The sequence below is a fragment of the Triturus cristatus genome, chromosome 3_2 (assembly GCF_964204655.1).
Source record: "Triturus cristatus chromosome 3_2, aTriCri1.1, whole genome shotgun sequence".
Taxonomy (NCBI): domain Eukaryota; kingdom Metazoa; phylum Chordata; class Amphibia; order Caudata; family Salamandridae; genus Triturus; species Triturus cristatus.
Window position 1 is genome coordinate 645,276,603 of NC_140584.1, and position 26,444 is coordinate 645,303,046.

The 26,444-nt window shown below is 46.3% G+C and overlaps 1 protein-coding gene across 1 annotated transcript in view; it reads right to left on the minus strand.

Moving 5' to 3' along the window:
- CPS1 (carbamoyl-phosphate synthase 1) overlaps positions 1 to 26,444 on the minus strand; it is a 215,946-nt gene that overhangs the window by 170,776 nt on the left and 18,726 nt on the right. Inside the window, exons 5-9 of the mRNA XM_085648589.1 lie at positions 25,525 to 25,581; positions 24,954 to 25,046; positions 11,794 to 11,883; positions 10,899 to 11,027; positions 8,390 to 8,496 (exon numbers count right to left, since the gene is read on the minus strand). Of these exons, the coding sequence (XP_085504715.1) occupies positions 8,390 to 8,496; positions 10,899 to 11,027; positions 11,794 to 11,883; positions 24,954 to 25,046; positions 25,525 to 25,581 (476 nt within the window). The remainder of the gene's footprint in view (positions 1 to 8,389; positions 8,497 to 10,898; positions 11,028 to 11,793; positions 11,884 to 24,953; positions 25,047 to 25,524; positions 25,582 to 26,444) is intronic.

The following is a 26,444-nucleotide window of genomic DNA, read 5'->3' on the forward strand; positions in this document are numbered from 1 at the left end:
CTGCCCCATTTCCCTTCTCTTGTTTAATCTATATATTGAACCCTTTGCACAGGTTTTAAGAGAAGAACATAACATCATCCCTTTTAAACTAGGAGAGGAGAGTGGCACTGTATGCAGATGATATACTAATTTTCACGGCAGATCTTGACAGTGCCTTCCCCACGATCATCACACGTGCAGAAGAGTTTGGCTTGATCTCGGGATACGAGATTAATCCAAGTAAAAATGAGATCATGGCATGGAACATGGAAACTACGTATCATCACATTGTCACTAATATGAGATATTTAGGTATCAGGATAACCCAGGAAGTGGAAAAGATCCCAGAATTTAATCTTAAACAAATTTTTAAAGAATGCCCAACTCAGTTGAATTCATGGGTGCATCTTCCTTTATCAATCTTGGGAAGGATTAACTTGGTCAAAATGTCTATCCTCCCTAAGATATCGTTTCTCTTTGGTGCTATCCCACTGGCCTTTAATATGAAACAGTTGGCAAAATGTCAAGGAGAATTAAACTCATTTATTTGGAAGCATAAAGCTACTAGGTTAGCATGGAAGAAGCTTAGGCGGAAGAGGGAGAAGAGGGGTCTGGCTATGCCCGATTTGCAATATTATGCATGGGCATTCCAGTTATCTCATTCTCGTATGCTGCTGAAGACACCCACTAGCACTAAGAGGGACACCTGTTCCGGGCGATGCTGAGGGGTTCAGATTTGTCAGAAGATGGCTTTATGTTCAAGTTTGGAGACCATAAATTCTTTTAAAAAGTTAAATTAAAAATCCTTCAGTCATTTGCTAGTAGCTGGTTAGCAATAAGAAGGAGAATAGGGTTGGCTTATTTTTCAAGAAAGGCCCCAATATGGGATTTCCCTGGCACTCCTGCATGCTTCCGCGATAGCTTGAGCAAGCCTTTAAGAGATGCAGAGTTTTTGACGTAGGGAGACCTACTGGATGGTGCCGACCTGCCTCCCTGGGATGTGCTCTATGAGATGATTGGGCCCGGACTCTCAAAATTTTAATATATCCAATTGAAAAGCTGGGTACAGTCACAGGCTAAGAGTACCGGGCCTTTAGGAAGGGAGAGTAATCTAGAGGAGCAACTTGTTTCAAAGCCTAGAGTGAGAAGGGAGGTCTCTATATGGTACTGGGCAATAGTTGAGGAAGTAGACGGCGAGTTTAAATTAGCAGATGATCTATGGGGGCAGCAGATGAGTATGCAATGTGACTCGAATTGGAGGGGTTCATTTAATACACTGTTCAAAATTGTTAAAGCTGCTTGGCTTAGGCGCAATCACATTTTTACAGCCCATAGAGCATACCTTTCTCCACTCAGATTATCAAAATTCCAGCCCGATAAAGCATGCAATAAATGTGGCCTCCTCGCAGCATCGGACATACATATGTTTAAAGACTGCCCTCTGCTACAGGAGTTTTGGAGCGAAGTTTTTCATCAATGGAATCCATTCTTAGGGTTCCTCTGACCATCAGTTTATCGTTAATTATTTTTGGTTTGGACGATACCATTAGGGGGCCTGCAAGATCGTTACTTTTCTATGCGATTCTTATCGCTAGAAGACAAATATGCAAATACTGGGTTGAGCCCTCACCACCGACTCAATCAGAATGGTTGACATCGTTGTATGAAGTGGCTAAAGTGGATATGGCTAGATACTGTAATAAAAAAAATCAGTTTTTTTGTGATTTATTGAGGTCATGGAGATAGGAGTCCGGGGTTTTTTTTTTCCCGGGTCCTATGATTATGCCTATATCACTCCTCGGACTATTAACAAAAGGGCCTCCCAGCATTATGGTCCGGCAGGATATGTAAAATCCTTGGTGGAGTAAAAATCATCTTCCCACGATCCTCCTTTGAGTAATTGGAATGTCTTTTGCTGAAGTGCTGCAAATAAACAGCTGGTTCAACGGGACAGTCTATGTAAAAAAGGTGGTTTATTTATTTATTTATTTTACTTGGGCAAATGAGGAGGAAAAAAAATAAATAAATAAAAATCTCCTCTACCATACAGGTAGAAATCGATTTCATGATAGTTGCCAGCCACAGATGAGAAGGTGACCCCAGGGGGTTAGTTCAAGAGATGGCCTTTAAATCTGACATATGAAATTTCATAAAAGAAAAAAAACTGTTGGCATTGATAGTCACCACCCTTACCTCCCCACATGGGGATGCCAGATCCAACGAAAGGTCAAATGATTCAAGGGCTACAACTTCTCTTATCTTTTGGATTTTCTTGACAAAAAATGTAGCCAGAGTATCACATAAAGCTTGTGGGGAGAGATCTCCCCTCTGAATAACTGATGGAGCAGCTCACTGCATGATAATTCCGAACAGTTCCCGCTGCACGTTAACCACCACGGTGGTTTCAGGCGAATACTAGTTGCATCTGGCAGCTCTAACCTGCCTCCTCTAGGCAGCCATGGCTAAACATTAGTTTAGTTTCGCATATGGGTAATAGATTGAGCACCAACAGCGTTCTGCATGTCTGGTATTTCTTAACTTAAGCTCGGTAAGCTTTCCAGAGAACTGATTGTCTCCCTGGGGAAATTTAGGAGTTTTGGTATTTTTTGTCCTTAACTGTAGAATCTTATCAAATGTTTCCAGCAGTTTAGGGTGGAAGCTCCTCAAGATAGCCTCAGGGCCTGCCCCCTCCTCAGGAGGCAGATTCCTCCTTGTCCCACACTAGCTGCAATGACTTGGTGAGAGATAGTGTCTCCCTACATTCCACAATCAAAAAGGATATCCATTGTCTGGCACAAGTTACTGCATCGGTTTCAGTCCCATGACCACATTTGGGAAGTACAATAGAAAAGGTTCCCCCTCTCTGGTCTGTACAAGGTAAAGACAGATATCGGCCAACCTGACAGCATCTATCCTGCGTGGTGAAATAGCATCAGATAGGCGCCCATTTTTAGAGTCAGAAATTGCTTCAGCTGAGCGAGATTGAAGACTTCCACATCATTGAAAACGTCCTTGGCCCGGGTGTCTTCGGTATGAGGCCAAAGATTAAACTCTCCCAGGACAATTGTATGATTACATTTCAGTAAAAACATTGCCAATATTATCCAAAAGGGCGACAGATACATCACCCAACTTTTGTGGGAGACGGTAAACCAAAGGAAAGTTAGTTAAAGTAGGGCCCGTGGCCAAATTAGCATGCCAAGATGTCTTCTTTACACAAGTGGCCTTACTCCATTTTTTCTAAATGCCGATGAATATTTGAAGATTATGGCTACCCCCTCCCCTCCCATTCTGTCCTCCTAATCATGACAGAGAATCAAATATTTAAGAAGTACTAATTCATCTAACAGCAGGCTGGAGGAGGCAATAAGCCATGTCTCAGTAAGGCAACACATGTGCAACTCCAGTGATTCACACAGATCAAAAATGTTCAGCTGGTACTTAACTGCTGAACACAATTGACATAAAATGGCTTTTAGCTTAAATTGTTGATTATGAGATTCATAGTTGAAGATCTCAAGCTGTTTAAAAACATAAGTAAAAGAGATCGACAAATATGTTCAATGTTTAATTTACCTGTGGAGGGTGGTGTGATTGGTACATTGGTAGGCCGTGAAGTCAGTAACTCAGACAGAATATATCTTACAGGGAACATATCAAATGGGGCAAGCCCAAGCCCCCTTAAGAATCATGGAACTCTAGTGCATAGTGGCTGGCATCTGACAGTTTCCAGACATGGACAGGTGCAGAAGGACTTGCCTGTGGAGTGCCGCTGGCCTGCCTGCAGTGTCCGACTCTATGTAGGACTGGGGAGGGTGACACATGCACGCCGAGTGTCCACCTGGGACCAGGCTCCCTGCAGGTTGACCGCTGCACTCTACGTGACTCATAAATTGGAATCTGACTGGCTGGCAGAGCCTTCTCCAGGCAGTATGATGGAACATCGCAGGGTACAGTGAAAAGAAAAAAAAAGAACCTGGTCCTCTCCTGCAGCCCGGTCCCTTGCCCCTGATAACAAATGCCTAAGTCCCAAAAGTAAAACCTAGCAACACAAAATGGACGTGGAAACAACAAACTCAATGGTCGTGCTCCACAAATATTGATCCCTTTGAAAAGAGATACACAGATGTGTATGTGAAAACGCATTTTTTAAGAAATTCTTATATTTCAAGGATGAAAACCCTCACCCACCCATGGGAGTCATGCTTCATCATCAGGTTCCTCCTCATCCCACTAGCAGACTCGGTAGCGGGGTGGGCTACAACTTCTCCTTGAAAGAGAAAAAGGAGCACTAATATATTGTATTTAAGAGGTTATTTCAATGTGAGCCGTAGGATGTTGGTTGGGGTGAGCAGAGTGTAAAGAAAAAAATGTTCACTTCCACATCTGTGTTTCTATTTTCAAAGAGAACAATATTTGTGGAGCACGACCATTGAATGTTTACGGGCAAACCAAAACTGACTGTGCAGCACCCGCTCTTACAAAGGGCTGGAGGGTGAGACACATGTGCAACTAGTTCGTGCCTTCAGAGACCAGGCTCCCTCCAAGATGGCTGTCAAGCTCAGCACATCTTGGGAATCCAAACCTGAACGGTCAACAGAGCGCGCTTCAAGCAGTAAGGTGGAGAGAGGCAGGGTAGAATGTAAAAAATAAAATAGCCCACTCTTGCAGACCGGGCCCCTCAGCCCCTGATGACACATGTGCAAGTCCAAAAAGTAAAAGCCTAGCAGTGCTTACAGCCCAACCCAGGTCGTCAGATCTTCAAAAAAGTACAATAGGAATTACAGAGAGTTGGCTTTGAGTCAATCAGTTTTACACACTGGCTTTCCCATGTGTTTCTCATGGTTTGTCATTGTTTGGATAGGCTGTGCACCAAAGTCATTGCATCTCATGGAGTGTTGCATTGTCCTTTTTGTGTTGGTATTAAGTTTCGGTGATGGGGAATCAAGTAGTTCTTTTGTTAAACTGCAGATGTGGCATGCCATGTAGCATGAAACTGAGAACTAGTGTGTATTCTGCCATGTATTTATTTTATTGACACAATGAAAATTTCTTAACTGATTTATAGTTGTTTTGTTTAGGAAGAGGGTGCGGGTGCGATTTGAATGCCTATGTCTACCATAAAGACAGGGTGTCATTCGATAAAAACTCTTGCATATTGCTGTCATAATAACATGTTAATGCAATTATTTTTTTTATTTGCAAAGTAAAGATGCACATGGAGAAACTTTCTAAAAAAAATGCAACAAAAATAAATGTCTTTTGTCTACGTTGCACCTAATATTGAAATGTTACCATTTTTTTACAACTAATACTCTTGCACTATTACTTCATACATACTGAAAATATACCACTTCAAAATATTTAAAACTGCTCTTTAATTAATATACATACATGCAAACATATTTCCGTACTGATAAATGAGTTGTAAGGTAAAAAAGCAGCTAATTCCCCAATACTTGTTTCGAATACACATACATGTCTTTTTGCTTTATTTCCACTTACGACCTGTAACCAGCACTATGATTCACTCTTTAGCTACTCAACTACACTGTGTCCTGTAATATGACTTTTTATTCCACCTTTCAAACATCCAAATCCCTTTGCACACATGGCCTTACAAATAAACTCAACATGCCTGTCCTAGTGTTAGTGTCAAGTACAAGGAGACAGTGGGAGCCCAGCCACGGCCCAATCTCCAACATCGTGCTCAGAAGATTTAATTACCAAACTATGACAATCACTATTTTTATAGGACAAATATTCACCATATGCTTTTTCATCAATAACAAATTATTTCCACTGCCTGTTAAAGTTATCTCAAGTGGAGGTTAGAGACATGGCCGTTTGAACAAGATCATCCTAAATGCTATTTTTTGCCATGTATGCTTTTTAAGTTCACCACTTACACAGCAAACTTCACCTACTAACTCTTAATAATTCTCCTCTGAGGAGCCCAGCTTACCGCTACTAATGCAGTCTGATCAGCAAGAGGATCCAAGTCCCAGTATCATATTCTTGTAGCTTAAGATGCTGCTTTGTAATGGGAGTTTTTAGGCCGAGCCTAGAGTCAGCCCGCATGCGCTGCTCTGGGAGACTTGTTGTAGTGGAGTATGTAATAGAAGCCCCACCCACTCTCCACCTATATTTTTCATTGGCTTGTGTCAGTGTCCTTCGTAAATGCAGGCGTCAAATTCGTAAAGAGGCTTGCTAGTCCCTCTTTTGTACCGCCTTGTCTTCATTTGTAATCTCCCATGGCGACTGGCCCTTTTAATTCGGTCGGTACACGGTCCGCCTTTTTTAGTCTGTCAGCACTATTTTCTTTATTGATTTTCTCTTGCTGCAGGCGCCCACTTTCAATAAAAACACGGGCGCCTGGCCTTCATTATCTCGATCCCCCACCCACCATGTCGCTGCTTAATGACTCTGTGGTGTGCGGCAGATCGGAATGGCTTTTGTGCAAGTTCGTTGTGCACTGGACTGTGTGCACCAGCAGTCAGGGAAGGTTCTCTGTGCACCAGCTTCTTGTGAACGTGGAGTGTGCACCAACAGGTCGGGACGGCTCTTTGTGCACCAGCTTCTTGTACATGGGGAGTGTGCACAGAAGGTCGGGAGGGCTCTCTGCACACTGGGTTGAGCACCAGCAGACAGGAGAGACCCAGGACTCTGTGCCCCGCACTGTGTGTGATGTGAGACAGCAGCCGGCTTGGCCAGCTCTCGTCAGCCACTTCCATGTGCGAGCCGTGTACATCTGCAGGGATGCACTCAGGAAGGTGTCTCGTCTCTCCACGACCTGCTGGTCTGTTTGTGACAAATCACCCATCCTTACCTCCCTCCCCCACCTCCTCCTCTGTAGCACACAGTGCCGAGAAAGGGGGCAGAGGCTCCACTCTCACCTTACACTGGGCATTTTAAATATTGCTTCCAGTAACCACTTCAAGGGCAGCTGCACGACTCCGGCGGAGCTGGAAACACCTCATGGTACCAGGAAGTGATGCTCCGGCCAGTTAAGTGTGGATTGGGAGGGAAGGGAAGTCTGGCTGACATGTTTTCCCTCTGCTGTGCCTGCGATAATCCTACGGCCATTGCGCAGAGCCTCTGCTGCTACCTAGTGGACGAAGACCGGCAGCAGGGCTACGTGCTACATGTGGGCAACAGATACACACATCACTGTGATTTTAAACAGGGTGACAGCTATCAGTAGTGCTGCAGGTGCAGCTGTTGCGAAGCCCAGGAGTCTAAGAAACCTTCTACAGCTGAAGTGGGGTTGTTTTCACTACCAAACCTTGGGGAGCCCAGATTCCTTCCTTGCATAAGGGTCCATTGCGTCTTTGCTACTTCTTTTTTTTTTTACAGTTTTATATAGTGCAAACTTGACCCACAGTTATTGGAGCACTTTACATGAGCACCAATTACATTGCACAAGGGCACATTCAGGTTTTTAGTTCGAGCCTAGGCAGCGCACACGTTGCTCTGCGGCATGCTGTATTAGAGTACGGAATAGAAGCCTCGCCCATTCTCCACCCATATTTGTCATTGGCTTGTTATTGCCCGTTTTAAATGCTGGCTTCTGATTAGTTAATAGCCTTTTTAATCCCTCCTTAGTACCGCCTTGTCTTCATTTGTATCCTCCCATGAGGACTGGCCCTTTTACTTGGGTGTTACACGGTGTGTCTTTTTTAATCTGTAAGCACTATTTTCTTTAATGAGTTTCTCCTACTGCAGACTTCACTTGCTTAACTACAACATTCAGCGCACCATGCGTGCTTTCACTTTTCAAGCAGCCCGGGACTATGGTGGCCGCTTCTTTGAATAGGTCTTGCATTTACAAGAGTTTGAGCAATTGCCATTGTAAATGACAATGCCTTTTATTAATGTGTTAATTAGAAAAACAGATAAATTAAAGGCATTGTCATTTACAATGCCAATAGCTTGAACTCTCTCAAATGCGAGACCTATTGCATTGCAAATGCTTGCTATAAGACAGCTGGAGGTGCCGCCCCCCCAACACACACATATGTCCAACTGCTACAAACCACTTTTCCTAACAAAAGCCAGAACTGTTGACTTTGGCAGTAATTGTTCGTATGTGCATTGTCTGACTCCAGTCAATCGCTCTCCTTTCTCCAAACTTCTGACAACAGGTGAAAATTAATTCCTGGTGAAATTCTAACAAATGGACAGTGAGTCAATATGCGTGTTTTTTTCATGTCAAACTACGTCATTTGGCCAACCACACAAAAGAAGTTGCAAAGTCAGAGCATGCAAAGAGCATGTTCTTAAAAATTGCCAATGTGCAGCTAATCGTTATTCAAGCCAAAAGACTTGTCATCTGATCTCCAGGATAATGTCCCTTAAGCACCCTTTGTGCTGTGTTGTATGATTTCTGTGTGAAGTAACCATGACGCACCTGTTCGCCATAGGTAGCCTGTAGGTCTTGGCGCCAGCGGCCAAAGCAGCAATCTCATTCCCCATGGACACTCCAAAGACGGGCTCCTGGCGGTCACTGTTGAAGACCTGGAAGAGCAATAAAATAGCAATAAGAAACACACGGAGAAGGAAAGACAGCTAGTTAGGGAATGGGAGGGATCAACAGGTGTAGGTCACGTCTGCCCTGTAGTTCATCAGCAGGTGGCTTGGGTTGTGCTACTAATTTCCAGTTACGTGGGCACAATATGTGGTGTGGGCTTGGTTGCCACATAGCTGTCTGTAGTGAGGAGGGCCCACTGCTAGGCAAAGAAACAAGCACCATAATGTCATACCTATGGCACATGTCATTGGCCAAGTCACTGTAGTGGTCTGTAGCTTAATGAGTTGAGTCTCCATTAGCCCCTCTTTGCTGACACCACCATGTACGATGCAGGACTTAGAACAACTGGAGAGGGGTGTGGGGTACGCAAGTTGCTAATAATGCTACAAACGATCTATAAATCTGGATGTATATGAACATAATGACTCTGCACATATGCAAATAATAAAGCATAAGAGGTCCTAGGAACAACATTCAAGAAATAGGAAAGACCGAACAAGCTTGCATCCCATCCTCAGCACCACAACATCTCCCAATGATCGTGGTTAGATGGACAGCAAAACCGTATTCTTCTTCCAGAGAGATAAAATTAATGTGCGGATTGCTGTAGTGGCATGGATTGCTTGAAATCTGGACTGTCATTTGGGGATTATGAGGAAGCTACTCTTCGAGGTGGCATAAGGCACGACAAGAAAGGAAGGGAGCAGGAGGGTGGATCAACTAGTAAGATTGTTTCTATATTACATGTGAGGGATAAACATTGATAATTGTTGCTTTTGGAACTATGGAAAGGGACCAGATTAGAATTAGTAGAATACAATTAAAAATCTGACAATTAGCACTAGAAGTAAGTGCAGCAATATGTACAATGCCGGTAAAGTGCCCTGTTGAGGTGACACACTCTGCTTTTGTGGGGCACCTCTAAGGAATCGGAGCATGTTGCTCCAATGCTCAACCCCACAAAAATGCTTACACCCTGATTTTGTATCTCTATGAAGTCAGAGGGTACTTTAATTTCTAATGCACCCCTCCACAAGATTGTGCCTCCACCCTTTTTTTGAAAAACAGCTCTATGGGGTAAGAGATGTCCTTGATTCCGATATCTGGCCCCACAACCATGACAAGACTTTATCTTTCTATTGTAACCCTACTCCTTTAACTTTTGATGAAACACTTTCTTTCTGTGAACTCCTCTATTAAGCACACGATCTTTTTAGCTTCCATAATTTCTTTCTATTTGAGGTGTTCAAAATAGTTAGTTCTATCCATTAATGCATCTGCCAGTGGGCGTGTCTCAACAAAAAGCACGGCTAAGCAAGACATGTGGAGTCAGTATTTTTTCATGCCAGTAAAAACTTTCAGTAAACGCGTCACGTGACAAACGCCTCCCGCCAATTGATAACTGCTTCTGAAACTGTGTTCAATCTCAGATCAGTCTCTGAACTCTGCCTCACATGGTCGCCCTATTATTTGTACAATGCTTTTATTTAACAAAAAAGAATTGGAGGCATATTTAGGGTTAGGTGGCATGGCCCAGGGGGAGCTGCTAAGGGTGTTTAGAGATTTCTACTGGCTTGGTGGGGATCTTGTCACCTAAAGTGCAGCAGGTGACCCCGTGGTGGAAAGTCTGCTGGCCAAAGATTTACAAATGTGGAAAACAAGAAAAAAAACGTAATCTTGACATAACTTGGCTTCCATCAGATGTTTCAGCCAAATCATGCAGAGTCCTAACTGACCCCCCTCCCCTACGACAGAAAGGCTCTGATTACTGGAGTGTGGGGGGAATGACTCATACCCAATTAAGCATGGGTAGTAAATATCCATAATATGGTGGTTTTCCTCTAAAAATGAGAAACTGCATGCAGAATCAGTGTTTCCAAACCAAATTCTGTATGTATCCGAATTTACTGCGCCCTGTTTATACTGCACCTTCGTGTTACCCTTTCTGTCAGCCCCAGGCTGCAAGCACCCACCTAATGGGGCATTATTACTCTTATATTGGGACATCAATGTTCAGTGAAGAAGACACCTATCTACTGTAAAGCTAACTGCAAGGCCCATGTGAACAATGAAAAGTAGCTACCTAGAAAATACGTTTTCTGGTACCACTGTGCCACACCATGGAGATCCAATATATATGTATTTAATAAAGTGATTTGGGGAAATGATGAGAAATCCCCAACTAATTTTAACTTTCTGCTGTTGCAGAGTGGCGGAGCTGAACAAAAGGTTACCACGAAAAGTGGTAAATTCAATCAAAAGCGCTTGAGTCTGAAACAAGTGACAAGAAGAATCAATTTGGTCATCAAGAAACAATACAGCCTCTGTATTAGCAATGTCAAAATTTACTCAGCCATTTTCGAGGAAATTCAAGAGGGGGGCGCTGTACCTTCCTGAGGTTCTGCACGAGTGTTCCTGCCAGCTCTGGGTTCCCTGGACCGCTGGTGATGAAGAGTCCATCATATTCCATCTTGGAGAAATCATGGTTCCAGGGAACCAGATTCACTTCGGCTCCTCGCTGCCAGATGACAAAGAGAAAGTTTAGAGAATTAACACTGAGTACATCTTTCCATTGGCCAACACACACAACTGGGTTTACATCCTGAATACCCAGTATTATCTCAAAACTGAGAAATAGCCACTTCTAAATTCAACACTTTGAAAGTGCAGTTCTGTCAAAAAAACTTCAAAAAGCCACAAAAATAGAAAATGATTTTTTTTTAATAAAATAGGATAAAGAGAAAGTGAAAGGGAAAGCAAAACAGAAAAACATTGGTGAGAGAAGAAACAAGTGGGGATGGTGTTTACACTGTACAAAGGAGAAGAGAATGTATTTTTTTGAAGGAGAAAGAGACTAGGGAAAGAGGATAAAAAACTTAAGAGAGTGAAGGAAGGTAACAAATGGAGTGTAGAGGATACCATCATAAAGTAAAAGGAATGAATGCAGTAACAAAACTAAGGGAGAGGGAAAGAGGTGATGCAAGGAAAAGTTCAAAAAGAAAAACATCACATTAAAAGTTTTACAGAAACGTTAGTGAGAAAAATATTCAAAATACATAGAAAAACAGGAGTTAAAATTGGGAATTAATACTAATTTGAAATAAATAAATTCGAATTTATGAGGAACAGTTATAGGCCTAGACTAGGCCACAGATTTGAAAAAATTATCACTTTTGGTACGTTTGAGACCCACTTAGCAGCACCGCCGTTCCCAATTCACTAGGAAAGTCAAGATTGCATGTAGCTGCCCTGTAAGCGAGTGCTCCAGAGAAGGCCCTGCTCACCTTCACCAGCTGACGGATGATGTTATGCTTCACACCACAATCCACGGCCACCACCTTCACAGGATTCCCCTTGCCATAGACTTTGATTTCCTGTTTAGGAAGAAAAAGGCAGAATCCGGTGAGCGACTCCTGCTGTCAAAAACCAACTGAGTTGCAACCCTTATAGGTCTGTCAGACTGACACATCCCCCCACCACTGCCCACCCAGATGTTAGCGCCCACTGAGACGACACTGGCCCCGAATCACTGTTTGACCTAAAGGCTGAACGCAGCATCACACTGGCTATGCGTGACAATAAAGGTGGGAAGGCTGGTTTCGTTGGATCTTCAGCAGCCAAGGGTGGGATGATGCTGGATCTAAAGGTGCAGTAAACTATTATATCCAACCCAAGAGTTTGTGTTTGACCTGATGGTCAAAGATTCATATCCCAGAAGGTTCACTCACCCTTCCATCCTTCCAAAGTTGACAAACTGAGTACCTGAGGAGCTGGGAAATAGTCAACACCTATTATTCTTCACCAAGCTGCCTTACAGGTGTGAATGTGGACTTTCCAGAACTCATTCTGTTCCCACATCATGTTACTAGGATTAGGAGGCCAGTTGGGGCTGCCCAGAAGATAATCTAGCATGCCAAAACTGGCCATTAGTCAGTGGTTTTAGACTGACGTCAGCTGCAAATGAAAACTAGAGGTGGTCGAGCCACTGAAAGCTCAAGTCAGGCTCGAGCCTGGCTTAGCTCAAGGTCCTCTTGAAACCTTGAACCCAAAACAAGCTGAGCTTTCATGAGGGCTTCTACCTGCTGCCCACACTCTACCCTCATGTTCAAAGAGTTAAAATGAAAGCATTACCATCTGAGGTAAAAGGGTGAGATAAATAGATACCCATTTAATGACCGATTTGTACCAAGTGAATCCAGATTCTCCTTTCACTTCATTATCACATATGAAAGCACCTTCCAATATGTGAGTTCAGGATACGAGTTGTATAAAAAACCATATTGTGTTTGATTTAAAAGACTCTAATATTTCCTTATCTACAAGAATCTGGGCCACATTACGGGTGCACAGGACAACTGACTGGCTTCTTAGGTCATTAATGGCACTGTCGCCAGGACAGAGGCAGGGCTGTAATGCTTCGAAGTACATGTTTTAAAATTATCACTTTTAATAAGTACCTCTCAGTGCAGCAAAATAATGTGACTTATTAAGGTCAAAGTTTCGGCATGTTAAAGAATGCCCTTGTTTGAATTTTGAGGAGACTTTGTCATATTTTACATGAAGCGTCCTGCATGCTTTATCAGTGGTTGAAGTGCATTAAAAAAGTTATGGAAACTGTGATCCTGAATGTATTGGGGACCTGGTCAGGGAGCGTGGAGGAAGATCAAGGGCAAGGCTAAAAAGAACAAAATACAGTATCTGTAAGTGAAGTGCGGTACCTCTCTGAAGCACTGTATCTCTCTGCACACTAAAACTCACTGAAACGATGCAGCTGTGCGAGTACAGTATCTGTAAGTGAAGTGCGGTACCTCTCTGAAGCACTGTATCTCTCTGCACACTAAAACTCACTGAAACTATGCAGCTGTGCGAGTACAGTATCTGTAAGTGAAGTGCGGTACCTCTCTGAAGCACTGTATCTCTCTGCACACTAAAACTCACTGAAACGATGCAGCTGTGCGAGTACAGTATCTGTAAGTGAAGTGCGGTACCTCTCTGAAGCACTGTATCTCTCTGCACACTAAAACTCACTGAAACGATGCAGCTGTGCGAGTACAGTATCTGTAAGTGAAGTGCGGTACCTCTCTGAAGCACTGTATCTCTCTGCACACTAAAACTCACTGAAACTATGCAGCTGTGCGAGTACAGTATCTGTAAGTGAAGTGCGGTACCTCTCTGAAGCACTGTATCTCTCTGCACACTAAAACTCACTGAAACTATGCAGCTGTGCGAGTACAGTATCTGTAAGTGAAGTGCGGTACCTCTCTGAAGCACTGTATCTCTCTGCACACTAAAACTCACTGAAACTATGCAGCTGTGCGAGTACAGTATCTGTAAGTGAAGTGCGGTACCTCTCTGAAGCACTGTATCTCTCTGCACACTAAAACTCACTGAAACGATGCAGCTGTGTGAGTACAGTATCTGTAAGTGAAGTGCGGTACCTCTCTGAAGCACTGTATCTCTCTGCACACTAAAACTCACTGAAACGCTGCAGCTGTGCGAGTACAGTATCTGTAAGTGAAGTGCGGTACCTCTCTGAAGCACTGTATCTCTCTGCACACTAAAACTTACTGAAACGATGCAGCTGTGTGAGTACAGTATCTGTAAGTGAAGTGCGGTACCTCTCTGAAGCACTGTATCTCTCTGCACACTAAAACTCACTGAAACGCTGCAGCTGTGCGAGTACAGTATCTGTAAGTGAAGTGCGGTACCTCTCTGAAGCACTGTATCTCTCTGCACACTAAAACTCACTGAAACGATGCAGCTGTGCGAGTACCGTATCTGTAAGTGAAGTGCGGTACCTCTGTGAAGCACTGTATCTCCGTGGACATTACAGCTCTTTTCAGTGTAGCTCGTTAACGCTCTCTACTCTTCTGTGCGCTACTACTCCCTTCAGCGTAGTTTATTGAAGCACTGCAGCTCTCCGAAGCATTGTACCTCTTGGCACATTGTTAATCATGCAGCTCTCTTTGGTATCTTTCATTGAGGCGCTGTGCCTCTCTGAAGCGCTGCTTCCCACTGTGCAGTATTGGTCACTAAAACAGTGCAGCTCTGTGTGCAGTGATGTAGCATTGCACAGCTGTATGCACTATCACTCACTGAAACATAACTCTTTGTACAGTACTTTCCAACGGATAACTGTACTCCTCTGAACGCTGTTACTCACCGAAGCATTAGGGATCTCAAGTAACTTTCAGGATATTTCTTGTAGAGGTGCCGCTCCGCACAGCAGCTCTGACTGACGGGCCTCCCTGTTCAGTATCCTTTACACAGTGTCTCTTAGTGAATCATGACACATATGCACACTCACTATAACCGGTTATATTGTATTCTCTGTGCAATAACCGGCACTGAAACATCGACCATCTCTTCACAGTGCCGTTTTACCTCTGGACAATACTTCTAATAGTGACTGACCCACTTCTCTGTACAGTGTGTGTCAGTGTAAAATTGGACTGTTCTGTAAAATGACGTGCACAGTGGCACCTCTCACTCCGAGATTGGCACTTCTGTACATTTTCTTATCGTGGTTGGATGCTACAACATTGGCACTGTACCTCGTCGTACAAAATAGCTCACTGTGGCACTGTGCCTCCGAGCACAGCCTCTCCTTGTGACGTCATGGGTCACTGTTTAGTGCCTCACACTGTGTATGGCAGTGCTCCCTGGCTGGTACGCGGCGGACTCTGCTCGGTGCCTGACCGCGGCACTATACCTCTCTGTGCAGACCCCTGACTCCCCTGCGACAGCACTGCTTTGCCTTCCTCCAGCCGCCCCGCCCCGCCCCGCCCCGCTACCCAGAGTGACGTGACGCAGAGGGCGATCAGTCATTTCTGTCATAATCGTTCACTGATAAGAGCCCGCGCCTGACCTCGCGCTCTCTGCCACGCGGCTCGTCTGCATTAGGAGCTGCAGGCCACACACTGATAGATCATCGCCTGCTAATTACTGCCATAACAGAATGGAGCTAATTGCCAGCTTCACTTTTCCAGACGGTGGCCCATGTTCACGGGAGGCAGAAACAGGATAGCACTGCTATAAATGCTGGTCCCGTCCCCTTATTTTCAAACCCTCACTCTGCTCATGTCTGTACTGCTAAAGTATACAAAAAAACTGATGGAGGGAATGCTTGAATTAATATCAGCCAGTGGCGGCTGCCGCCAATCAAAACAGGTAGGGCAGCGGTGGCAGGGGGGGGGGAGAGAACTAGAGGAGAGAGGTTGAGAAATAAAAAAATAATAATAATAAAAACCACTTCCCTGCCATCTCACTCTGCTCTGTTACTGCTGCTGGCCGCCTTGTTCCTCCTGCTCCTCGCATCCCGAAAGCCCGGAACTGGAAGGACCTAAAGACACAGTCTCTCCACCTAATCCAGACGCTGCTCTCTAGCACGAGAGCAGCACCAGGATTTGTCTGAGCGACCTCATTTGCCGCTCAGACGGTGCTTGGGAGCCTGTGGGGTTTCTCCAAGACAGCTGTACAATACAGTCGGGTTGGAGAAACATAAGGGCGCATGTGTGTTTGGCCGGTATGAGACGACCAGTCAAACACACATGCGCACTTATAAGTGCACAGTACTCCGCCCTGCCCCAGCCCTTCGCTTCCTGTCCAACAGAGATAAATGAAAAGATAATATCAATGTGTTATTATCGTTTTTTTTATCATCTGCTGGCAGTGGGGCGACGCTCCTCCGCCATTACGGAGGAGCCGCCCCTGATCTCAGCTGCTGGTAATTACTTGACCCGCATCCCAATCCATCATTATTTTGCACACCACGTACCCTCAGTTTTGGACCCAGCTATATGCAAATCAGTCAGACACCTACAGAGTGGGCAATTTACTGGGTGGGCAGACACCATTGCAAGACTTAACATCTAATCCTGGTTTAACCACTTTACGTAAATATGCTCGAAATAAACACTGGGTTATTATTCAGGGCAGAGCGCTCAATACAGTGACATTTCCCTGGGAAGGTAGTCCCTTGGACTTTCCATTAGAACCACTACCACTCCAGTTTTGGTCAAGTAGGCTAAATGAAACTGTGGAACCAGGAAACACTGCTTTTAATCCTGGCCTCCTCATTTGGCTCAAAATTGTGTGCTCTTGAGTAATTCACTTTTGAACTTATTCCTCTATATCCCTTTTTAGGTCTCGCCAACACAGCGCACATGCGTTGCATAGGAGGAGACCTCTTGGAATCGATGCAGTTTTTGCCCTAAAAACGTGCACACGTTGCATTGCTTTCAATGACAACGCGTGCACGTTTGACGATTCCCTTGCGGGAGTGAGCGGTGCCATCTGGTAGCAATTATCGTGCTCGCTCCCGCAAGGGAAAAAGCTGCGCGTCCCTGCTCTCGGCCGCACTCCCCCCCACTTGTGAGCGCGCGCTTGTTTTAAACTTCGGCTAAGTGGCGTTGCTAGCACTGTCGTTCAACTCTGTTCATTTGCACAGGTTTCTTGTCGAACTGCTCCTGTTGCTGATTTACGAAGAGTATATACTGAGGGTCCTTCCTAGCCCCGCCTTCTTTCATGATGTCCTGCAAGTAACAGAACGTTAAAAGAATAATAAAAAAAAAAAAGCCTGGATGAATACCTCACATTCCAGATGCTGTAGTTTGAGAGTTCTGTGTTATTTCAGCAGTTATGAACTGGCGCCAATCTGCACCTGAGCTTAACTGGCCTTTTCAGTCTCGCACCAGCACCTGTTTTAGTGAAAATTAAATTTGTTACTTTTCGCATTTGGGCCACCGTCTGAGAGCATGGCTAAGGTCAGCTTGAACAAACTATCTGTGCCCGTGGTTCCTTCAGAGTTGTTAGTAAATGTCTTCACGTCATAGCAGAGTACTGGGCCGCTCAGAGCTCGTCTGCCTCAGTGTCAGGGCCTCTGTCGCAGAGGTTGGGACTTCTCAGAAGTACATCGACTGGGCGCACGGAGACGGACACCTGGCGCTGTGCACTGAAGTACATCCACGGGGGCACTGAGGCGGGGCACTGACACTGCTCATCACCCACACCGCACACTGGAGCAAGCAGGGTATCCTCACTCTTGGAACGCGTCCGTGCCACATCTGGAACAGATCTGCGTGCGGCACTGGGCGGCCCTCAGAGCTGCGAGCGTGGATGTGAGCTGCGCGTGACATGGCACGGAGCGAGGCTCGTCGGTGAGAAGACGCGCTCTACCCGCCTCTGCCTTCATTTGTGGCTCCTGCTGTTAGCCCACAAGGTGAGTGGGGGAGGGTGGCCAGACAGGCTGGGGGAAGCAGCTGTTAAAAATGTGTTGCTGTAATATAAAGAAAATAATTATACATGAGTGCGTTTTTTATCCGAAACTACTCTCTGCAGTTGAGCAAGTGTTTTTTGGACTGCGCTCTCATATACCGTTATGCATTTGACTGCAATTTTGACAAAACTCACGTGGGCAGTGTCTAATTGCTCTGAACGGTAGAGGCAGTTAGTACCATATTGTCGGGATAATTTTAATTAGAGGTTCCCCATGCTGCGTAGGAGCAGTTCTGCCGATGGAATTTACTTTTTGGGTCTGTTTTCAGGTTGAGGGACTTTCAGTTGAGTGAGTGATTACATACATTCACCTAATGTTCATTGCAGAGGGCGACGTCTCGCGGCGTTAGAGAAAATTATCTGGTTCTGGGAACTCACATTTGGAACCTGTGGTGGGTTTGGGTGACACATTTGCAGAGCTTTAAGCGGGATTGAAAAACTCAAAGGGGCATGGCCGATGTAATTAAGGGAATGGATTAAAACCAACTACGGAAGAAATCTGTGCATAGCATAGTGTGCCCTCCGACTGGTATTTTGCTGTTTCTGTCATTGCATGCAGACATATAATACACCAAGTAACATTATGCCGACAACAAACCAGAACTATTGGCTTTGCCAATAGTTCTTAGTTGCCTACGATACGTAAGCAACAGGGATCCTTAGGTGGTCTAGATTTTGCTGTCACCAGACTGTTCAAGACTGGTTGTTCACTAACAGGAGTGAAAGTACAGAGAAGAAGTGCCTGTGACAGTCTTTCATGTCCCTCAGTAGCTGAGGGGGAATCTATACAGTAAGGTGTTTTAAAGGTTTGCTAGCTTTTAGCTGATTTGACCTTAAAGAATTTAGCCAAATCATTCATGGGGACTTCAAGGGTCTGATTATGTTGGCCTCGTTTTATAGAACACTGAAAAGGCTTCAGTTCTGAAACGACGAGACCGTGAAAGAACTATAATGAGGCTTTTGAATTTACCCCAAAGGCAGTGAAGGGTGGCCCTGCTGCAGATTTAAGAATTATGTTTTTTCAGCGCTAGTGAGGGCCTAAATGGAGAGCCCGATAGAGATGCGTCTCAGCATCTGCTTTTTAGAACTGTCGGTGCTGAGAACCGGCAGGACCCGGCCCACTTAAAGCCCAGCGCATGTGGATGTCGAAAAGCCACGAATATGTCAAGGTATCACAGTCGTGTTTGCAGCCAGTCAACAGCGCTACTAAGTTACAGCATCAAACGACCTAACGCTGTAGAAATGGCAACAACCAAACATAACATTAGTGGGATGTTTGGTGGATTACCGGGAATTTCCATATAGCGAGAAATATACTGCCCATTGGATTCGTTATATTTATTTGTATATAGTTAGTGATTTTTAGGTCTCACACAACACTCCCGGGCTCTCTCTCTCTCGCTCGCTCTCTCTCTCTCTCTCTCTCCCTCTCCTCTCGCTTACTCTCTCTGTCTCTCCCGCTCTCTCTTTCTCTCTCTCTTCCTCTCTCTCTCTCTCTCTCCCCCTCTCTCGCTATCTTTCTCCCCCTCTCTCTCTTTCCCACTCTTTCCCTTTCTCTCTCTCTCTCTCTCCAACTTTACTAAATTGTTTGATCTTGGACAAATCATACTCTCGGTGTATGTATGGTTTTCGTTTACCTGTTCAGAGTTGTTTCATTGCAGGTCTCCACATTCGATACTAGCATCTCTAAAGGCGAGCATGTCCTGAAGCTGCATTGAGCCGGCCGCGCCCACGCTGCAGTTCATAGATAAAAAAGTAAGATATGGACACTCTGCCAGGTGGCTTCAGGTGTGTCATTAATTAGCAAAATGCGGGACATAATATGGCTTTCCACACCAGCTGAGTGAGGGCAACGGGACAGATGACCCAAATGTGAGCCAAAACTTCAAAAAAACAGGACGCACCACTTGTGTTATTGACCCCATGCTCTGACCACAAACTCAGAATGAGAGCTCCACCAAGTTTCCCCCACCCTCCATCCCCCCCCCCCCCAGATCCAGGAAATACAGGCAGGTTGACTGCCTGCCCCTCTGATGGAGAATAACAGTCCAACATGACATTCTGTGGTCACCTCCACCTTTATTCATTGGTTTAATAGAGGGCACTTTGGACTCCAAGAGCAAAAAATCAAACTTTTTAGTGCAAACTACGCCCAAGGTGGAGGCAATTCACACCACCCAGAAACATGTTTGTCCATTTTCAATTGAGAAGGAGAAGTGAGAGCCGACACGTACGGTCTTTTTCCACAAATATTACATTTAGTGCAGTTGTACACATTATTGATTAGCAAGAATGCTAGCAGCAGAGATCAGGCTGACAAACAAGCACATCGCACCATCTGCCCGGAATCCCCACAATGCTCGCCAGTAGGCCGTGAAGACCAGCACAGCGCTGGCTCATAAAACCCTGTTTCACAAATGTGCTCTTTAATGTAGTTGGACAGATTATTGATTACCCGTTGCCGTCCAGACAAGCAGACAAACAGAGGCCAACAAGACAAACACGGACAAGCACGCCATAGACGCAGTGGGACTGCACCAGGCATTTTTAATCTGTGTAGCTATATCTGACAGCAAGCTGCAAGCGCCTGCACATAGTAACAGTGAGGATGCAGAAACTAATGGAAGACAGAAAATGTTAAGGTGGGAGATCCAAGCAAGCCTGAAAGGAGAGATTTAATATATCAGTCAATCAATCATGGGTTTGTTAAGCGCAGCTACTCACTCAAGAGGGTCTCAAAGCACTGGAGGGGTGGGATCAGGACCCGGATGTTCACAGCGATCCGTCAAAGAGCCAGGTCTTGAGGTCCTTCATGAACTTGGAGAGTGTTGGCGTCTGTCGGAGGTGGAGTGGGAAGGTGTTCCATGCCCTGATGGCTAGGAAGGAAAAGAAGTGGCCTCCTGGTCTGGTCTCCCTTGCAACGAGGCACCGTTGCATGGGAGAGCTGGGCTGAGCAGAGGGACCTTTGGGCTCCGTGGAAAGAGAGGCAGCAGTTCAAAGATGCAGGTTTGGTGTTGTGGAGGGCTTTGTGAGCATGGGTGAGAAGCTTGAAGGTGATTCTCTTCTTGATGGGGAGCTAATGTAGGGTCCGCTGGTGTTGGTTGATGTGGCAGTGGAGCGGTAGGTTGAGGACTAGTTTGGTGGAGGCGTTCTGACATTCTGGAGTTTACGGGTGAGGTTCTAGTTGATTCTGGCATAGAGAGCATTGCCGCAGTCAAGTCTGCTTCTGAGAGCGTGGGTGACGGTTTTTCTGTGTTCAAGGGGACCCATTTGAAGGTCTATCATAGGAGTTGGAGGATGAGGATGCAGAAGGATGAGACAGCGTTGATTTGGCGGTTCATTTTGAGTTCGGAGTACAGGATGATTCCTAGGTTGCATGCATGGTCTCTTGGGGAGGGCGGGTTCCTGAGGGCGGGAGACCGCCAGATGTCGTTCCAGGCATCTGGGCCCATGATGAGTACTTCGGTTTTGTCTGTGTTGAGTTGTAGGCAGCTGTTCTTCATCCACTTGGCGACTGCTTTCATTCCCTCTTGAAAGGTGTGTTTGGAGACGTTGGGTTTGTTGGATAGGGAGAGGATGAGTTGGGTGTCGTCTGAGTAGGATACAATGTTGAGTCCATAGGATCTGACTATGGGGGCGAGTGAGCCATGTAGATGTTGGACTGGGTGGGACTGATGGAGGATCCCTGGGGAACTCCACAGGTGGTTAGCGAGGGATCCGAGAGGAAGGGTGGGAGTCTGACCCACTGCGTTTTACCGGAGAGGAATTATCTGATCCAGTAGAGGGCCTTGTTCCAAATCCCTGTGTCGTGGAGTCTGCGGGCTAGGGTGCAGTGAAAGACTGTGTTAAAGGCTGCAGAGAGGTCTAAGAGGATGAGGGCCACGGTCTCCCCTCTGTCAAGGAGGGAGCAGATGTCATCTGTTGTGGCGAGGAGGACGGTTTCGGTGCTGTGGTTTATCTTGAAGCCGGGTTAGAAGGTGTCAAGGATGTTGTTTTCTTCAAAGAAGGGGGAGAGTGGACTGTTGATGGCTTTTTCGAGGACCTTCACCGGAAACAGGAGTAGAGAGATGGGTCTGAAGTTTTTGAGGTTGTGGGGTCTGCCGAGGGTTTCTTCAGGAAAGGGTTTATCTCAGGGTATTTCTAGTCATTTTGGAAGGAGGCGGTCTTGAAGGAGCGTTTGATGATTAGGCGAAGCTCGGGGGCAATGATGTCAACGACTCTGTGTGGTAAATGTGATGGGGAAAAGGGTCAATGGGGGCCCCGAAGTGAATTGACTTCATGGTCTTAGGGTGTCCTTGGTTGTGAGAACTGCCCAGCTATCAAGTGTAGGTTGCGTGGTGTCAGGAGCGGGAGGTGTAGGCTCTGTGTATTGGTTGTCGTCGTCGAAGTTGTCGTAGATGTTCTTGATTTTGTGGAGGAAGAAGGAGCTGACTTTGTTTCAGAGGTCCTGGGAGGGGAGGATGTCCTCCCCTCCCAGGACCTCTGGGAGGGGGTACTTCACCCGACTGTTGGGTCGGGTGAATTCTTTGATGATGCTGAATAGTTCCTTGCTGTTGTGTGCGTGGGTGGAGATTCTGTCCTGGAGTTCTTTCTTGCTTGTGTTTCTGATGAGCTTGTGGTGGGCGGTGGTGGCTGCTTTGAAGTTGTCATTGTCTGTTGTTGTTTTGGAGTTCCTCCAGATCTTTTCGAGGCATCTGCAGGTTTGTCTGGATCCTCGGAGTTCGGTGGAGAACCAGCTGGCTCTCTTGGTGTGTGTGCTGATAGTTTTCTTGAGCAGGGTGATCCAATTGTGCAGGGTTCGAACTGCGGTGGTTGGGTCGTCATCCGTAGCATTTGGGGTGGAGCTGCTGAGTGAGGTAGTGAGCTGGTCGTCGGAGATCTTGTTCCAGTTCCTGCGTGAGAGCTGGTGTGGAAGTTTATGTGTGATGGTTGTTCTGAAGGTGAAGTGGATGCAGCGATGGTCCGTCCATGGGAGTTCGGAGGTGTGGCCGAAGGTGATGGCGTTTCCCGCTGTGAAGATGGGGTCGAGGATGTGTCCTGCTGAGTGTGTGGGTTCTGGTACGATCTGTTCGAGTCCAATGTTGGGAAGGTTGTCCAGGAGGGAGGTTGAACTGGGTTCTTGGAGGTTGTCGAGGTGGAAGTTGAGGTCTTCCAGCAAGGTGTAGTCGGTGGAGGTGACAGCTTGCTGCGTGATGATATCGGTGATGGTGTTGGTGAAGGGTATGCGGGGTCCGGGGGAGTCTGTAGATGAGGGTGCCCTGTAGGGTGGTAGTCGGGTTGGTCTGTATCTTGAAGTGACGGTGTTCCATCAGGTCCGTGGCCCTGTCAGTCTGGGTGCTCAGTCGGAGGTTGGGTTTGTGGGCAATGGCGATGCCTCCTCCGTAGCGGTTGGGGCGGTCCTTCTGGGTGATCTTGTATCCTTCTGGGATGGTAATTGCGATGTCTGATCCTGAGGCAGCATTCAGCCAGGTTTCCGCGAAGAAGGCGAAGTCGGGGGTGGTGCTGTCGAGGAGGTCCCAGATCTCTGCGATGTGTCTGTGGAGGGAGCAGACGTTGAGGAGAATGCATTGCAGGCTTTGGGGTGCAGCGGTGTTGTGGTGGGAGGGTTGTGGTGGTTCTTGGGTCTCGGTGAGCGCGAAGGAGTGGCTGCAGTGGTGGCAGGTGAAGGGTCCATGGGTGTCGATTGGTGAAGCTCGCTTGTAGTTGTTATCCTGGCCTGAGTTGAGTGCGTGGAGGGCCGAGGACCTGTAGTGCTGGCCGGTCTGAGGTCCAGGTTTCCTGATGCTAGTCGTGGTCGGGTCAGGCACAGACAGGCTTGCCTTTGCCGCTCCTTTGGTACGCCAGCAGCGCGCCTGCTACACGCGGCCACCATTAAGTAGGGGTCAGGGGAGGGCGGGACAGCTGGGAGGCGGGAGCGGAAAGACACAGGAGGGGCCTTGGGGGCAGCAGCGGCGGAACGAGAGAAAAGCAGGATGGGGAGAATAAAAAAGAAAGAAAAGGAAAAAGGAATAGGGAAAAAAGGAATAAGGCAGAGAAGCAGAGAAGCAGAGCACAGAAGCAGAGACACAGCAGATAAAAGGCAGAGGAAGGCACAGCGAAGTGTGTGCACACGAGCAGGGGTAAGGGTAGGGCCTGAGCAGTGGGCAGGCGAGCCTCGAACACTAACCTGAGCAGCGCTAGGGGCAGACACTCTTTGGTGGAGCTGCGCGAGGGGATAGCAGTGTTCTGACCAGGAGGTCAGAGGTCTTGCTAAATATACATTTAAATGGAAACAAAAGTACCATTATCAATTCTCTGGTTCCACGAGAACTAATACCCACGAGGAGTATTATGCCAGGAGAAAAATGGGCGACACAAACGCTGCACTTGGTTATGCCACTGCAGAGGTATCTACTGGGCAGCAGGTGCAGCGCAGGGATTGCCACTAGAGTTGTTCCCGGCAGCATCCTGGCCCCTGAGGGTTCCTGGGTGACCCCACGAGGGTGGATGTGGTCCAGTACTGCAGTTTAGTCCATGATTGCGCAGAGTCCAGAGAGGCAGGTGAACCACTGCTCGGTGATTCCATGCTGCACCGTGCAGCGCACGGGCCTACGGGCTGCAGAACCCACAATTTCTGAGGTGATCAAGTTCGCGCCACCACTGTTTGAACCTGGACGCCTGAGTTCAATCACACGTCACCAGGCAGCTTGCTCAGGCAATCGATGTCTTTGCTGGTTTCAGACTAGAGCAGCCAGAAGAAGCAAGGGATGACAGGGGCAGAAGGGGGCACAGAAGGGGGACTTCTGTATTGTGGAGCGAGATCTGCAGAGAATCCTAGGGGTCCCTATTCAAAGGAGGATTGTGAAATACATTTCCAAAAAGCTAGTACCTCTTTTTCTTTAGCACAAACAGGAAGGAAACTGCACCAGGCAGACTAACTACAGGCTCTCCACCGAAGGTGAAGGCTAAGCTATAGGAGGGGTTTGCAAAGGGAAAGCGCTAGACAAGTCCGCTCTGATGCTGGCTTCTCAATTGATCAAAAGCAGCATGGCCAATTTGACTCTAACTTGTTGAAATATATAAAATCCTCTCCAAAGACCTAGTTTAAATGGGTTGAGGGAAGAAAGTGGAAGTAAGGGACACATTCCAAACCTAACTTTTGCTGCACCCTCTTAAAACATGCTCTTACCTTGGTCGACACTTCGGCAATCAAGTTTCTCTTGTTGGGGTCCACAAATTCCACTGGCTCACCTTCAAACTCAATCTTTCCCAGGACAGTGCCCTGTGGGGACAAAAGTCGTGTATCTGTGAATGGGTTACGAAGGTCTAGATGCCCATTTCTGGGTCACAACAAAACACGGAAGTTGAGGTATGAAGAAATAATGTCTTCTCTCTTATGATTAGCAAGCCTTGACTTGTGTCCTGATAACTTTAAGAAACATCACTTTTGACAGGGCCAGCCGTGGAACACCATCCAAAATAAACTGCACTGACTTTTCTTTTGGAGCATTGTGGAAACAATGCCGCAGCCTGCTGAAAGGCTGTCCCTTTTTGTGTAAACAATATACTTCAACCAATTTCTGCAAAGGTGTGATGGAATATGCATAGTTTGTTAAATCCGTCGGATGCTTCATAAGGTGGTGCATGTTTCAGAAAGACAGCACTGGGCCACTGCTCAGATGACCCCGGAGGCTGCTTGGGTTGTTCTGCTGTGAGGCGATGATGCAACTGTTGCAGGAGGGGGTGCATGGAAGACTGACCTTATCTCTGATGGTTTTGGCCAACATCCGGGTATCGATTCCGTAGAGGGCAGGGACCTGCGGAAAGCACACAAGAGAAGGGCATATCAGCACTGTGAGTAAAAAGCGTCCCAACCAAGTGGACAAAGGTGATCAGAACATTTAAACAAATACCCATAAAAGCACATCTAGTTAAACGTGTCTTCTGTTTACAAGTGAAGAAGGACTCCTCCCCATCCAAAATTCTGTTTGCAAATGAAAACTGCCTAGAGATGTTAAATGGACCATGCAGGTCACTGTCCTACTGAGGTGATGTTATGACACTGTCGTTTGTAATGAACACTATAAACAGACTATCGCCAGCCCTGCTCATACATGACACAATGTAACAAACCAGTTGCAGCTATGCAATACTGGTGTAAAGGCACAATCTGTGATGCTGCAAATTCCACTAGGACCACCTGTGGAGCTTCCTGGAACAACCAGACAGCGCACGAGGGTGATAACGCTGTACTTGGGAAGTACAGGCACTGGTGGCAGAGCATTGGATGCCTTGTGCCTGATCTGAAATGACGCAAACATTTCGCAGAGTGAAGTAATCCATGGCCAGCTGATTCGACTCTTCTGTTTGTTTGTCTGACCGAGCTCTGCCTGCTACCCGTAGTGATTTACGTTTTTGTCTCTACCTCATTCTCTGGAAGCCGTTCCAGTCAGTCATTAACTGCCTTTGCTGTCAGTATGTATATCGTAATGTTACTGGCAAAATGTTTTAATTGTGACCTACAGAAATGGACAAAATACTCCAGATATGGTCTCGGAAACTGAAGAGAATAGATGAGGCCTCCAGAACTCCACAGAAAAGTCCAGGTGATATCTCATCATCAGTACACAAACCCCAGATGGTGTCTCCAACACAGGACACAATACTACAGATGAGGCTA